The sequence below is a fragment of the Lycorma delicatula genome, chromosome 2 (assembly GCF_047948215.1).
Source record: "Lycorma delicatula isolate Av1 chromosome 2, ASM4794821v1, whole genome shotgun sequence".
Classification (NCBI taxonomy): domain Eukaryota; kingdom Metazoa; phylum Arthropoda; class Insecta; order Hemiptera; family Fulgoridae; genus Lycorma; species Lycorma delicatula.
Window position 1 is genome coordinate 22230579 of NC_134456.1, and position 13373 is coordinate 22243951.

The 13373-nt window shown below is 32.9% G+C and overlaps 1 protein-coding gene across 3 annotated transcripts in view; it reads left to right on the plus strand.

The window, feature by feature from the left end:
• Ranbp21 (exportin-5-like protein Ranbp21) overlaps window positions 1-13373 on the plus strand; it is a 116772-nt gene that overhangs the window by 45754 nt on the left and 57645 nt on the right. For all 3 annotated transcript variants that reach the window (XM_075358449.1, XM_075358447.1, XM_075358450.1), the window contains exon 10: window positions 7247-7399. In XM_075358449.1, coding sequence (XP_075214564.1) covers window positions 7247-7399 — 153 coding nt within the window. The remainder of the gene's footprint in view (window positions 1-7246; window positions 7400-13373) is intronic.

Consider the following 13373-nt stretch of genomic DNA (forward strand, 5'->3'; position numbering starts at 1 on the left):
GTACGGAAGTTAAACGGTTTCATTTCAATTGAACTACAACTGGGTTATCTGTTGAAAATGTACAGTAATGCAATATTTATAATTGTAACAGTAATTTTTTCTTTACAAGTCTGTTGCTGTTTTAAGTTGTGGTCAGTTTAATTATATAGTTACCAAAAGCAATATATATAAAACCAATTTCCTCACTGGCAAAGATCTGTGCTCACGTAAAATTACAGCCATAATCAAGAAAATTAGGAATTGCTAGGAACACAACAGGTAGTGATTGCTAGGTAAATATTACAATTATGTATATTAATATATTATATGATATATAAATGTTATATACAATTACTTTTTAAAATATATAATATCCTAGGACATTCGTTCCCAAAGTGGGCAATAACACACGCCCCCTTGTGGGTGTTGGAGGCCTTGAGTAGGGACAGTAGAAGGCCCACAGGAAACTGGGAGGGTGTTCAGTCAGTCTAAGAAGGTCTAGGATGGCTGATTAAAAAAAATGGCAAAAATTATGTTTTCCTGATATTTCAAACTAAAATTAAGTACTTACTACACTAGTACAAAAAAATAAAGGGACACCTATATTTAATGATAAAAAATGATTGAATTAAAACTATTTTAACATTGCAACCAAGAGGCTTAGACGCATAGAAAAATTAAAGCTTGAATACTCTACTTTTTAACAGTATACTTCAGATTTCAAAAGTCATCAAATTAATAAAAAATCAATGAGAAGAAAAGTTTTAAAAATTTGAAAGTTTTTCTTAGTTTTTGATTGAACTATTGGGGAAATGAAATTTTTTCAGTAAAATGAATTAAAATTGTTTAAAAGCTTAAGACTAGCTTTAATTCCTCTTTTTGTATGTCACTACGACTTTTATGAATCGAAATATCAACTTTAAATAGAAAAGACCACTTTTGTCTTTAATGCTGCATATCTCCTGATTTAAGCAATGGATTGACACAAATAAATAATGGGTTTTGATCTAGTCTTAATAACAAATTGTGAGGTCTTTAATATAGTGTTGCAGTTTTTGGCTTTTATTCATTTTGTGCCGAGGTATTGAAATCTTTAAAGATTGAGGCTGCAGCATGTATCACTTGCTCTCAGCTTAACCCAACCCATGATTGAGACTGTTACAGTCTCAATCATTAAAGATTTTTAAACAATCATTAAACAAACACAATTGAAAGTTTGATAAAAGATTTAAAAAAATGGAAGTTACAAAACTCAACAAAATCTAACCTTTCACTTTATTTCTTTTCCCCTATTTCCCTTTTCATCGATATCAGATGAATGGTATAGGAACGGGACAAACAAACCAACATTCATTTTTATGTATATATATATATATATATATATATGTAAGATATAGGTGTTCCTTTAATTTTTTGTACCAGTGTATAATGTAGCAGTAGTAAAAAAATAAAACCGATTTATATTCTTTCTTATACAGCCACTTTATTAAGGCAAGTTCGAACCTTTCTTTGTTTTCTTTAGCAGTCACCAAATGTGTCATTTTGATGACTACTTATAATAAATATGCTAGAACATATGAATATTTATTATATACAAAGCATTATTATTCAATTATCAATGAAGAAATGATGTAAAAGCAACTGGAAATACATATGCAGCATAAAATAAAATTGAAGTAGAAAAAAAATAAACATATTTTAATTTTGAACACAAATTATAAACAAAACCAATTGTTGGAATTTATATGTTTTTATACTAAATTAAAGCTTACATCATCCTGTTTAAAATGTCGTTTAGTTTATGAATCGTGTAGCATTTCTCAAACATGTATTAAAATGAATAAGTCATCAAGGCTTAAGTCAATTTTTATGACTTTGGGTCTGTATAAGTTAAACAATGCAATTTGTCCAATCCTCGATGAATTGATAGGATTATCCGTGCTTGTTCTAACTTGCTCAGTATGAATTCTGTCACATGCAGTAAACAACTAACTACATGTTTATTCCTATCGGTGTATGTTGCATTTCAAGCCTATATAAAGGCAGTAATTGTTTCTTTTATTTTCATTAGCACTTTCACGAGTAATCACTAGCAGGTTTTTTAAAGTCAATGTTTTACTCACGTATTTTTGAAGTCAAAACCATGTTGAAAGCAAAAAAGAAGAAATGGCAGTACAGAACGGAATATATTAAATATGGATTTATAAAAAATCCCACAATCCATCATCGCCAATGTGCCTTATTTGTCAAAAAACTTTTTCAAGTGAAGCAATGAAGCCTTCCAGGCTATAAGAACATTTTAAGAAAATGCACTCGCATAAGAAAGACAAAGATGTGGTCTATTTTCGAGACCGAAAAGAAGTACATAGAAGTACAACCCAAAAAAATTTGTGTTCAAGTACAGAGATAGAGCAATTGCTAACATTTACAGGAACCAAACAGCAACAATAATAATTGAAGAACATAAGAAAGAAGCCGTAATAAGAAAAGGAGTCCAACAAGGATGTTCCCTATCCCTGTTACTTTTTAATCTAGCAGTTAATGATGTTAAAGAACAATTTAGATCCAGAGTAACAGTACAAGGTGAAAAGATAACAATGCTATGATTTGCTGATGATATAGTAATCTAACTGAGAGTAAAGATTTAGAAGAAACAATGAACGGCATGGATGAAGTCCTACGCAAAAACTACCACATGAAAATAAACAAGAACAAAACAAGAGTAATGAAATGTAATAGAAATAATGTAGATAGACCACTGAATATAAAAATAGGAAGAGAAAAGATTATGGAGGTAGTAGAATTTTGTTATTTGGGAAGTAGAATTACTAAAGGTGGATGAAGCAGGAGCAATGTAAAATGCCCCGAGCAGCACAGGCGAAACGTAACGTGATGCTACAGGAGAATGTTAAAAATCAGATGGGTGGATAAAGTGACAAATGAAGATGTGTTGTGGCAAATTAATGAAGATGAAGCATTTGGAAAAATATAGTTAAAAGAAGAAATAGACTTATAGGCCAAATATTAAGGCATCCTGGAATAGTTGCTTTAATATTGGAAGGACAAGTAGAAGGGAAAAATTGTGCTGGCGGGCAACGTTCGGAAAATGTAAAATAAATTGTTAGGAATCTAGACTGTTGGGGGATATACCGAAATGTCGACTGGTAAAAAAAAAAAAAAAAACTGGTACTAGGTAGGGAATCTTGGAGAGCTGCATTAATCCAGTCAAATGACTGAAGACAAAAAAAAAAAATAGAGATTATAGTTAATTCCAGTTATATTTAAATCAAAAATTCTTTTTAGAGAAACAGCATTGTGTACTTTAATGTTAAGTTTAAAAGTATGGAATACTAGAATCAAACTGAAGAGTAAGTATTTAAATTTTATCAAATTTGTAAATTCTTATCTTAAACTGGTCTATTAAAATGATTAATAAGTAGATTTCAAATTGTTTAATTTAAAATAGTCAATAAAATGTGGTTTAAAATTGTATGAAAATATCACTGTTCTATTCCACTCACATTACATATAAAATTTACAAAAAATCCAAATTTTTACCATGGAAATATTTTAAACTAGAGTTGAAACAATCTATCTCAAATATTTCGTAAAGTGACTCAATTATTTAAATATTTGTAGCACAAAGCTTACAGTTTAACTAAATGCAGCAAATAACGTTACAGTGTACTCATTTTATTATTGACATTAATTCTATTCTATCTTATTTGATTAGTCTTGTTTTTTTCTTAGAAACAAGGGTGATGCTTAATTTTTAAAATGAAAAGTACAGTGAAGTATTACGACTGATAATAATCGCAGAATGAGACACAACTAAACTGAATGTTAATCTATTATGGAGTTCCTGCTGCAGTTGAAAGCAATGGATCAGTAGGCTCTTTTGACAATTGTGCTTGGACAAAATACTAACTGCTGTCAACAATTTTGTCTCAACATAATTGCTATAACTTATTAGACCTTGCATACCTTGCATACTTGTAGATCTGCATATACCTCCTTAAAGTTTTATTTTATTACATTTTCTACAATTTTATTTAAATAATTTTTGTCAACATATATCCTGTGCTTTCAATTTAACATACATATTTGCACACACACACATACACACACACACATATAAATACATATATATATATATATATATATATATATATATATAATGCACATACATAACACATATAATATTATATTAATATTAAAATAATTTATAATATATTATATTAATTTTATAACACACAATTACATAAACACATAGTATATGTATACTTTACTGAAATTAATCATTTTAAGATTCATAATTTTCCTATGTACTGTTAAATTATGTTTAAATTGCATTAAACCACCTAGTACAGAATATTGAGATGAGATATATTTTACCTTAATTTTTAATGAAAGTACTTTTGTGAGATCCCATATCCTCAGTCTTGGTTGAAGGTTACATACGTACATACACGGTGTCCCAGGAGAATTCTGCTAACTTTCATAGGCGTATTTCTCTCAGTAAAATAATGTAAAATATTAAATAATAATAATAACATTATAATGTGATATTAATGAAAAAGTTCATATAAACATGAGTCCAAAAATGCTTTGTTACTGAGTTACTACTACTGAAAAGTTTTTCCCAATTTCCTCTCCCTGTAGAAATTAAGTCCTACTGAAATTCTGGGTAGGTAAATTAAGCAGTGAATTTAGTGGTTTTGGTTGACCTGAAAAATGTTTAAAAATGGGCCCCAGAAGTGCATCTCCATATTTTTTTTTCAAAGTAGGGTGTAATAAACAAAAAAAATGAGTTGAAAAAAACAGTTCTTTAGCTTTGGCGTAAAATAAATTGTTAACAAATTGACAAATAAAACTTATTGGCTGTGTGATAGAGAATTTAATTCTGAGAAATAGATGTAAATGAAGTCAATAAAAAAATAAATAATAGTACAAGAAAATACATTATTTTATTGCAGAACATTATTTTCTGTTATACACTATTTTCTAAAGTAAAGAACATTAAATTCTTTACTGCATAACAATATGAAAATACTGAATTACAATTTTATATTAAAATTAACAACTTTCTATTATTGGATAAAATTGTAAAAACAAACTAAACTTCTAAAACCAAATAAAATAGCATAAGTTATTATTACATTACATCAGGTATTCAAAATGTCCGTCATCAACCTGAAAACACATTTCAACACGGCGAGTTAAAGATGAGGCAGCATTTTGGGTTGTTTTTGATTCCTTCAATAGCCCACATGATTCTTTGCAAAAGTTCATTTTCATTGTCTGATTTTTATGCATACACTAATGCTTTAATAAAAAGCATAATGCCCTATAAAAAGAAATCCAAGGGATTCCAGCTACATCAGGTGATGTAGCTGTTTACAGTTGAGGTCCACCACGACTAATTCAGTGGTTAGAAAATGTTTCATTCAAATAATGGATAACAGGACCATAAAAATGGACTGATGTTGGATACACATTACTTCTTGTACTAAGGTGGAACATTCTCTAAAATTATTAACAGCTTGTTTTGAAGAAAGTTCAGGAAACCATTATTTGTCAGTACCATTGAAAATGTGAGTTCTGATAAGAACATTACCTATTAACCCATCCCAGACATTTAAGAAAAAGTCTGCTGGTAATTAGTTCCAGTGGTTTCACGAGGATTGCCATGTTTCCAAAAATGTTTCGTGTATTGTTTATCCCATCTTGCGTAAGTGTTGCTTATCTGTAAATAACATTTGCTATGGAAGCACAATTATAATAATAATTGACAATAATTCAGCCACAGAGTGTAATCACCTTCTTCAAGACATTTGAACTGATTGAAGATTATATGGATAGAGACGAGACCTGCATTGTGTAACGTCTGCCATACACTGTTGCGTGGAATCCCGTAACGTGCACATAATCTATGAGTACTAGTAGTTGAACTTCATCATATGCAAAATCTACTCATTCGCATTTGTTTTCTGTTCAAATGTTATATTAAATGTTTTCCTGAGGTGCTGGTGAGTATCTGCAAATACTTGCAGATATACGTTTCAAATGGCAAATCTCTGATGATATTCTACAAAGCTCTTAAAGCATTGCCATTGCAAAAACTGTAGATTAAATAAGTGTTTTAATTTTATTATTAATTTACATTAATTATTCATTTAGTCAAGTAAATGCTTCCAATCCTCATCAGCAGAAACACTGTAATGCTTACTCTGTTTAAATAGGTGCATATGCACACAACATATGTACTGATCTTGCGATAAGGAAAATATACATGAAGATATCTTTGTGTGTTAAACGTCATATAATGCCAAATGGTCACCATAAATTGAAACACAATTTTAGGTGTGAAGGTAATATAATAATGTACAAAAATAAGTCATCATTGTAAAGTCATTATAAAATGATCTGCTTTCAAATTTTTACCATGTTAGTTTTTTGTAAAGTATGACATAAATTTTTATGTGATGTGCTTTCTCGTAAAGAACAACAAATTTTGTTCACTTAACCTTCAATATAATGAGTCATCCTGAAATAAAAAAGGTTCAGTTGGTAACCAGCATTTACTCAGCAGTCCTAATAAGTGAATTCAATAACCTAATCTCTCTCAACAAAAATAACTTAATATAACTTGGAATCAAAATTGAAATATTACAAGATTAGATAACTACACACCTAGATTAAAATTTTAAATTTTACAATTTTAATTTTTGTCAGTGGTTAATTTACAAAACCATTTTACAATATTTTTATAAAGCTATTGTGACCCAGAATCACAAAGAAAAAACTGAGTAGTTAAAATATGTTCCAAATGCATAAAAGATACTTGACCATGTTATTTCAGTGTTCTGTCGTCTAGAAGGTTAGACAAGTGTAAAATAGTATTCTGCATTTATGAAGCCAAGAAATTCTGGATTTTTGTATTTCATCCCTGAAAGCATTTTCTGCTAATAATTTCTAACTTCATTTCCATTAAAAATAGGTGAACAGAATACAATACGTAAAATTATTTCTGAAATAAACAACTAAATGAGTTAAAGCTATACATCAAATCTGTTTAGTTTTAATGTGTGTTGTGATGCAACTTGCACAAGAGAACTGTTTACTTTTCTTGAAGATAATTGCTATTTAATGTGAATAAATGCTTTGTAATATTTCAAAAAATAGTAATTTTTTCTCCACTATTTTGTTTTTAAAGATTTTTCTTCTGTAATTAGTGTAAAATAAAATATGCTTAATATCTTTTCAGGCAACAATTGTGGCCCCTCTTGTTACTTTCTCCTATGTACATGATTGGCTATCTGTAAGAATTCAGAAAACATTGGCAGAAAATGTGTCCATCTGTAATCAAGTACCATCTTATATGTCACCTGCTTATACTGAATGGGAGGCATTGTCTCAAGTAAGAATTTTTTTGTTGTGTATTAAAATTTGTATGCATTATTTATTAGCAAGTAAGGGAGATTTTTTAACTAAGTTTAATGGTAATATTTATTTTATGCTAATTGGAATTGTGTTCTAAAAATTAAGTAGTGTTGATTTTATTATTTGATTTATTGGTTACACCCAAAAGTGAGTTGAAAATTGGAAATAAAAAAGTACAGAGAGAAGTTTTTGGTTTCTATTTATATTCAAGATTATTTAACACCTGACAATATATGATTAGTGTGTAGATCTCTGTGTTTATTTCATTTAACCAAACTGAAGAAATTGTTTATTTTATATGAAATGAGGAATTTTTAAGTATACATTTTGAATGACTATTTATATATTCTATTATTCAGTGAAGATAATTTCCAAGTTTATCCTGTAGAAGAAAAGGAAAATTTTAATTTACAAGCTTTTATTTATCTCTATACAAAATTAAACGTAAAGAAATTATCATTGTTATCAGTTTTTTTTTTTTTGTCTTCAGTCATTTGACTGGTTTGATGCAGCTCCCCAAGATTCCCTATCTAGTGCTAGTCGTTTCATTTCAGTATACCCTCTACATCCTACATCCCCAACAATTTGTTTTACATACTCCAAACGTGGCCTGCCTACACAATTTTTCCCTTCTACCTGTCCTTCCAATATTAAAGCGACTATTCCAGGATGCCTTAGTATGTGGCCTATAAGTCTTCTTTTAACTATATTTTTCCAAATGCTTCTTTCTTCATCTATTTGCCGCAATACCTCTTCATTTGTCACTTTATCCACCCATCTGATTTTTAACATTCTCCTATAGCACCACATTTCAAAAGCTTCTAATCTTTTCTTCTCAGATACTCCGATTGTCCAAGTTTCACTTCCATATAAAGCGACACTCCAAACATACACTTTCAAAAATCTTTTCCTGACATTTAAATTAATTTTTGATGTAAACAAATTATATTTCTTACTGAAGGCTCGTTTAGCTTGTGCTATTCGGCATTTTATATCGCTCCTGCTTCGTCCATCTTTAGTAATTTTACTTCCCAAATAACAAAATTCTTCTACCTCCATAATCTTTTCTCCTCCTATTTTCACATTCAGCGGTCCATCTTTGTTATTTCTACTACATTTCATTACTTTTGTTTTTTCTTGTTTATTTTCATGCGATAGTTCTTGCGTAGGACTTCATCTATGCCGTTCATTGTTTCTTCTAAATCCTTTTTACTCTCGGCTAGAATTACTATATCATCAGCAAATCGTAGCATCTTTATCTTTTCACTTTGTACTGTTACTCCGAATCTAAATTGTTCTTTAACATCATTAACTGCTAGTTCCATGTAAAGATTAAAAAGTAACGGAGATAGGGAACATCCTTGTCAGACTCCCTTTCTTATTAGGGCTTTCTTATGTTCTTCAATTGTTATTGTTGCTGTTTGGTTCCTGTACATGTTAGCAATTGTTCTTCTATCTCTGTATTTGAACCCTAATTTTTTTAAAATGCTGAACATTTTATTCCAGTCTACGTTATCGAAAGCCTTTTCTAGGTCTATAAACGCCAAGTATGTTGGTTTGTTTTTCTTTAATCTTCCTTCTACTATTAATCTGAGGCCTAAAATTGCTTCCCTTGTCCCTATACTTTTCCTGAAACCAAATTGGTCTTCTCCTAACACTTCTTCCACTCTCCTCTCAATTCTTCTGTATAAAATTCTAGTTAAGATTTTTGATTCATGACTAGTTAAACTAATTGTTCTGTATTCTTCACATTTATCTGCCCCTGCTTTCTTTGGTATCATAACTATAACACTTTTTTTGAAGTCTGATGGAAATTCCCCATTTTCATAAATATTACACACCAGTTTGTATAATCTATCAATCGCTTCCTCACCTGCACTGCGCAGTAATTCTACAGGTATTCCGTCTATTCCAGGAGCCTTTCTGCCATTTAAATCTTTTAATGCTCTCTTAAATTCAGATCTCAGTATTGTTTCTCCCATTTCATCCTCCTCAACTTCCTCTTCTTCCTCTATAACACCATTTTCTAATTCATTTCCTCCGTATAACTCTTCAATATATTCCACCCATCTATCGACTTTACCTTTCGTTTTATATATTGGTGTACCATCTTTGTTTAACACATTATTAGATTTTAATTTATGTACCCCAAAATTTTCCTTTACTTTCCTGTATGCTCCGTCTATTTTACCAATGTTCATTTCTCTTTCCACTTCTGAACACTTTTCTTTAATCCACTCTTCTTTCACCAGTTTGCACTTCCTGTTTATAGCATTTCTTAATTTCCGATAGTTCCTTTTACTTTCTTCATCACTAGCATTCTTATATTTTCTACGTTCATCCATCAGCTGCAATATATCGTCTGAAACCCCAGGTTTTCTACCGGTTCTCTTTATTCCGCCTAAGTTTGCTTCTGCTGATTTAAGAATTTCCTTTTTAACATTCTCCCATTCTTCTTCTACATTTTCTACCTTATCTTTTTTACTCAGACCTCTTGCGATGTCCTCCTCAAAAATCTTCTTTACCTCCTCTTCCTCAAGCTTCTCTAAATTCCACCGATTCATCTGACACCTTTTCTTCAGGTTTTTAAACCCCAATCTACATTTCATTATCACCAAATTATGGTCGCTATCAATGTCTGCTCCAGGGTAAGTTTTGCAGTCAACGAGTTGATTTCTAAATCTTTGCTTAACCATGATATAATCTATCTGATACCTTCCAGTATCGCCTGGCTTTTTCCAAGTGTATATTCTTCTATTATGATTTTTAAATTGGATGTTGGCAATTACTAAATTATACTTCGTGCATAATTCTATAAGTCGGTCCCCTCTTTCATTCCTTTTGCCCAGGCCGTATTCACCCACTATATTTCCTTCCTTGCCTTTTCCAATGCTTGCATTCCAATGTCCAACTATTATTAAATTTTCATCTCCTTTTACGTGTTTAATTGCTTCATCAATCTCTTCGTATACACACTCTACCTCATCATCATCATGGGCGCTTGTAGACATATAGACGTTAACAATCGTTGTCGGTTTAGGTTTTGATTTTATCCTTATTACAATGATTCTATCGCTATGCGTTTTGAAATACTCCACTCTCTTCCCTATCTTCTTGGTCATTATGAAACCTAATCCTGCCTGCCCATTATTTGACGGTGAGTTAATTACTCTAAAATCACCTGACCAAAAGTCGCCTTCCTCTTCCCACCGAACCTCACTAATTCCTACTATATCCACATTTGTCCTACCCATTTCCCTTTTTAAATTTTCTAGCCTACCAACCTTTTTCAAGCTTCTAACATTCCACGCTCCGACTCGTAGAATGTTATTTTTTAATTTTGTGGTGACCCCTTCCTTATTAGTCCCCACCCGGAGATCCGAACGGGGGACTATTTTACCTCCGGAATATTTTACCAAGGAAGGCGCCTCCATTATTGCTATGTGAAAATGCAGAGAGCCACATTTTGTTGGAAAAAAAGCAGCTGTAGTTTTCCATTGCTTTCAGCTGCGCAGTACTCAGAGGACTGAGTGATGTTGATACGGCCGTTTAAGTCGTCCTGACTCACGCCCCTAACAACTACTGAAAGAGCTGCTGCCCTCTTTCAGGAATCATTCCTTAGTCTGGCTCTCAACAGATACCTCTCCGATATGGTTGCGCCTTCGGTCCAGCTACTCTGTATCCCTGAGCACCCACCATGTGATGTTTCGCGTCACCATGCCACCCCCTCCATACCTAGCTGTGATGGGCTTTACTGGAGGTGATCATGAGAAACCTCAGAAATTGACATATTACAGTCTCGCCTCAGCCAGGATGCCACGGGTGTGAATGCTGCAAGCAACATTTCCATCAGTGTACTACTAACAAAGATAAACTCGTAACAAAATATATCTCAAATATAGTCTTAAAACAAGACTGAATTCCTAAATGTTGAATGAAGGAACTGTAATTATATACCCAAGCAGGTAAAAAGCAAGTTTGACACACAACTCTAACCAACCAACAAGTGAAAAAACACGAAAGTAAAATATTAAACAAAACCACAGTATAATGACTAACATAAAAACCAACAAATACAAAGTAACAAAGAAATGAGAAAACAATAAAAACAAAGAAAGCCCAGTCAGGACTCTACACCCTCTCTGCTATCCTTTTTTTTGCAACGTAAATCATAAATTCCTGAATTATTGATCATTTGGGCTGGTTACTCCAGTTCTGCTGTATATCCAGTGCCAACTCAAGAATGTCGAGAAGACAAATCACCTCAGTACGCTCTCGTTGTATTTTGTGCACTCATACAGTACATGAAAAGCATCATCTAGAATCCTGCACTGCAGGCCCAAACCTTCATCCACCAGGCCGAACTGCACCAGCTTGCCCCTAAAAGCACTATGTCCTGAAAGAAACTGTGTAACATACTTATTTGAGGAAATCCAGGAGGCGCGCTGCAAACATTTAATATCCAAGAAATTATCATGCGTATACTGCCCATCGCCCATCTTCCATCTCATCTTATCTTGCTTGTCATAAATCATATCCATACTGCTCGATCTCCCGGATTGGCCAACTTCCTAGCAGCATAACATTCCTGCCTTTCTATTGCAAGAATATCTATTGGTTTCACACCCACAATATATTCTAATGAAATTTTTCAGTAACCACCCGTTTACCGTGAGTAAAATATTCCGTAACTAAAATTTTAGCCTCCACACCCAAACAGGTGCTGATACATATACCATAATAGCCTCACACACACACCTTATATAGGATGCTCATGGTACTGCAATTAAGACTCAGGATTGACCACACATCAAATTTCGAAGAAGGCTCTTCTTAGCCTTCACTGTGATGTGTTGAAGGTGCCTCTTGAACTGCAACTTTTCATTCAAGAACACCCCAAAGTACTTCTGAGCTTAAATATATTTAATACATTGGCCTGCCATCGAAATGCAGGACCACCGTGTAACAGCCAAATGGCCCTTGAAAAGTATCATTGGTCTTAGCTGGGCTGAACCTCATCTTGTGTTAATGATCCTGTAGCTCCAATATCCTGCACGCATGAGTGGCCTTGAGCTCAGTCTCATTCCACAAGTACCCTTCAACTAACAAGAATCCATCATCGGCATAAGCCACCACATGACACCCACAGAGCAATCTCAGTCACAGAAGAGAATCAAACTCAACTACCCACAACAGAGGACCCAACACACCGACCTTAAGGACAACTCTTAAACAGTCAATGTCTTACCAAGCTCATGGTAACTTTGCGATGAGTGAAATAGCCTTGCAGTAATTGCAATTTGCTATCAGTACATACACTTTTCTGAAATTTGTAAATCTGTGGCAGAAGGCCACAGGTTATAGCAGCACAAATGTCCAGGAAAATTCCCAAGACATATTCCACTTGTCAATACCATACTCTTCACATGGAATGTGGTGTCTTCAGTACCTTTTTTGGGATGAAACCTGCAGAGGTTTTCCATCAGTAATGCACAAGTGGTCCACCTCTCATTTATATGAAGATGCAGAACCTTCTCAAAGACTACCAATAAGCAGCAGTAGCATCAGAAGTCTATAAGATGAACTAACAGTGGGATTCTTGTAGGCTCCTTTAAACAGCAATTTAACAAACCCTTTCTTTTAGCATACAGGGAAGCACCTGCCAAGCAACAATTTATTGAACATCCATGTGATAGGTTACACTTGCCCCTATTGAGCAAACAAGAAGCTACGCCGTTATTCCATCAAAGCCCTGGGGCCTTATCCCTGCCTAAACTGCTAACAGCCTGATGCACTTCAACCTCAGCAATCTCCACAGACAATGCATATCTACAAAACAGAACGACCTCACACCTCACCTGCAGATGGTATGCAGCAGTCTCCCCTGCTTTTTTGTCATCAGGCAGTAAATCGTTAAGTAATTTTATTTCGCCATGTTAGATCGAGAGAGC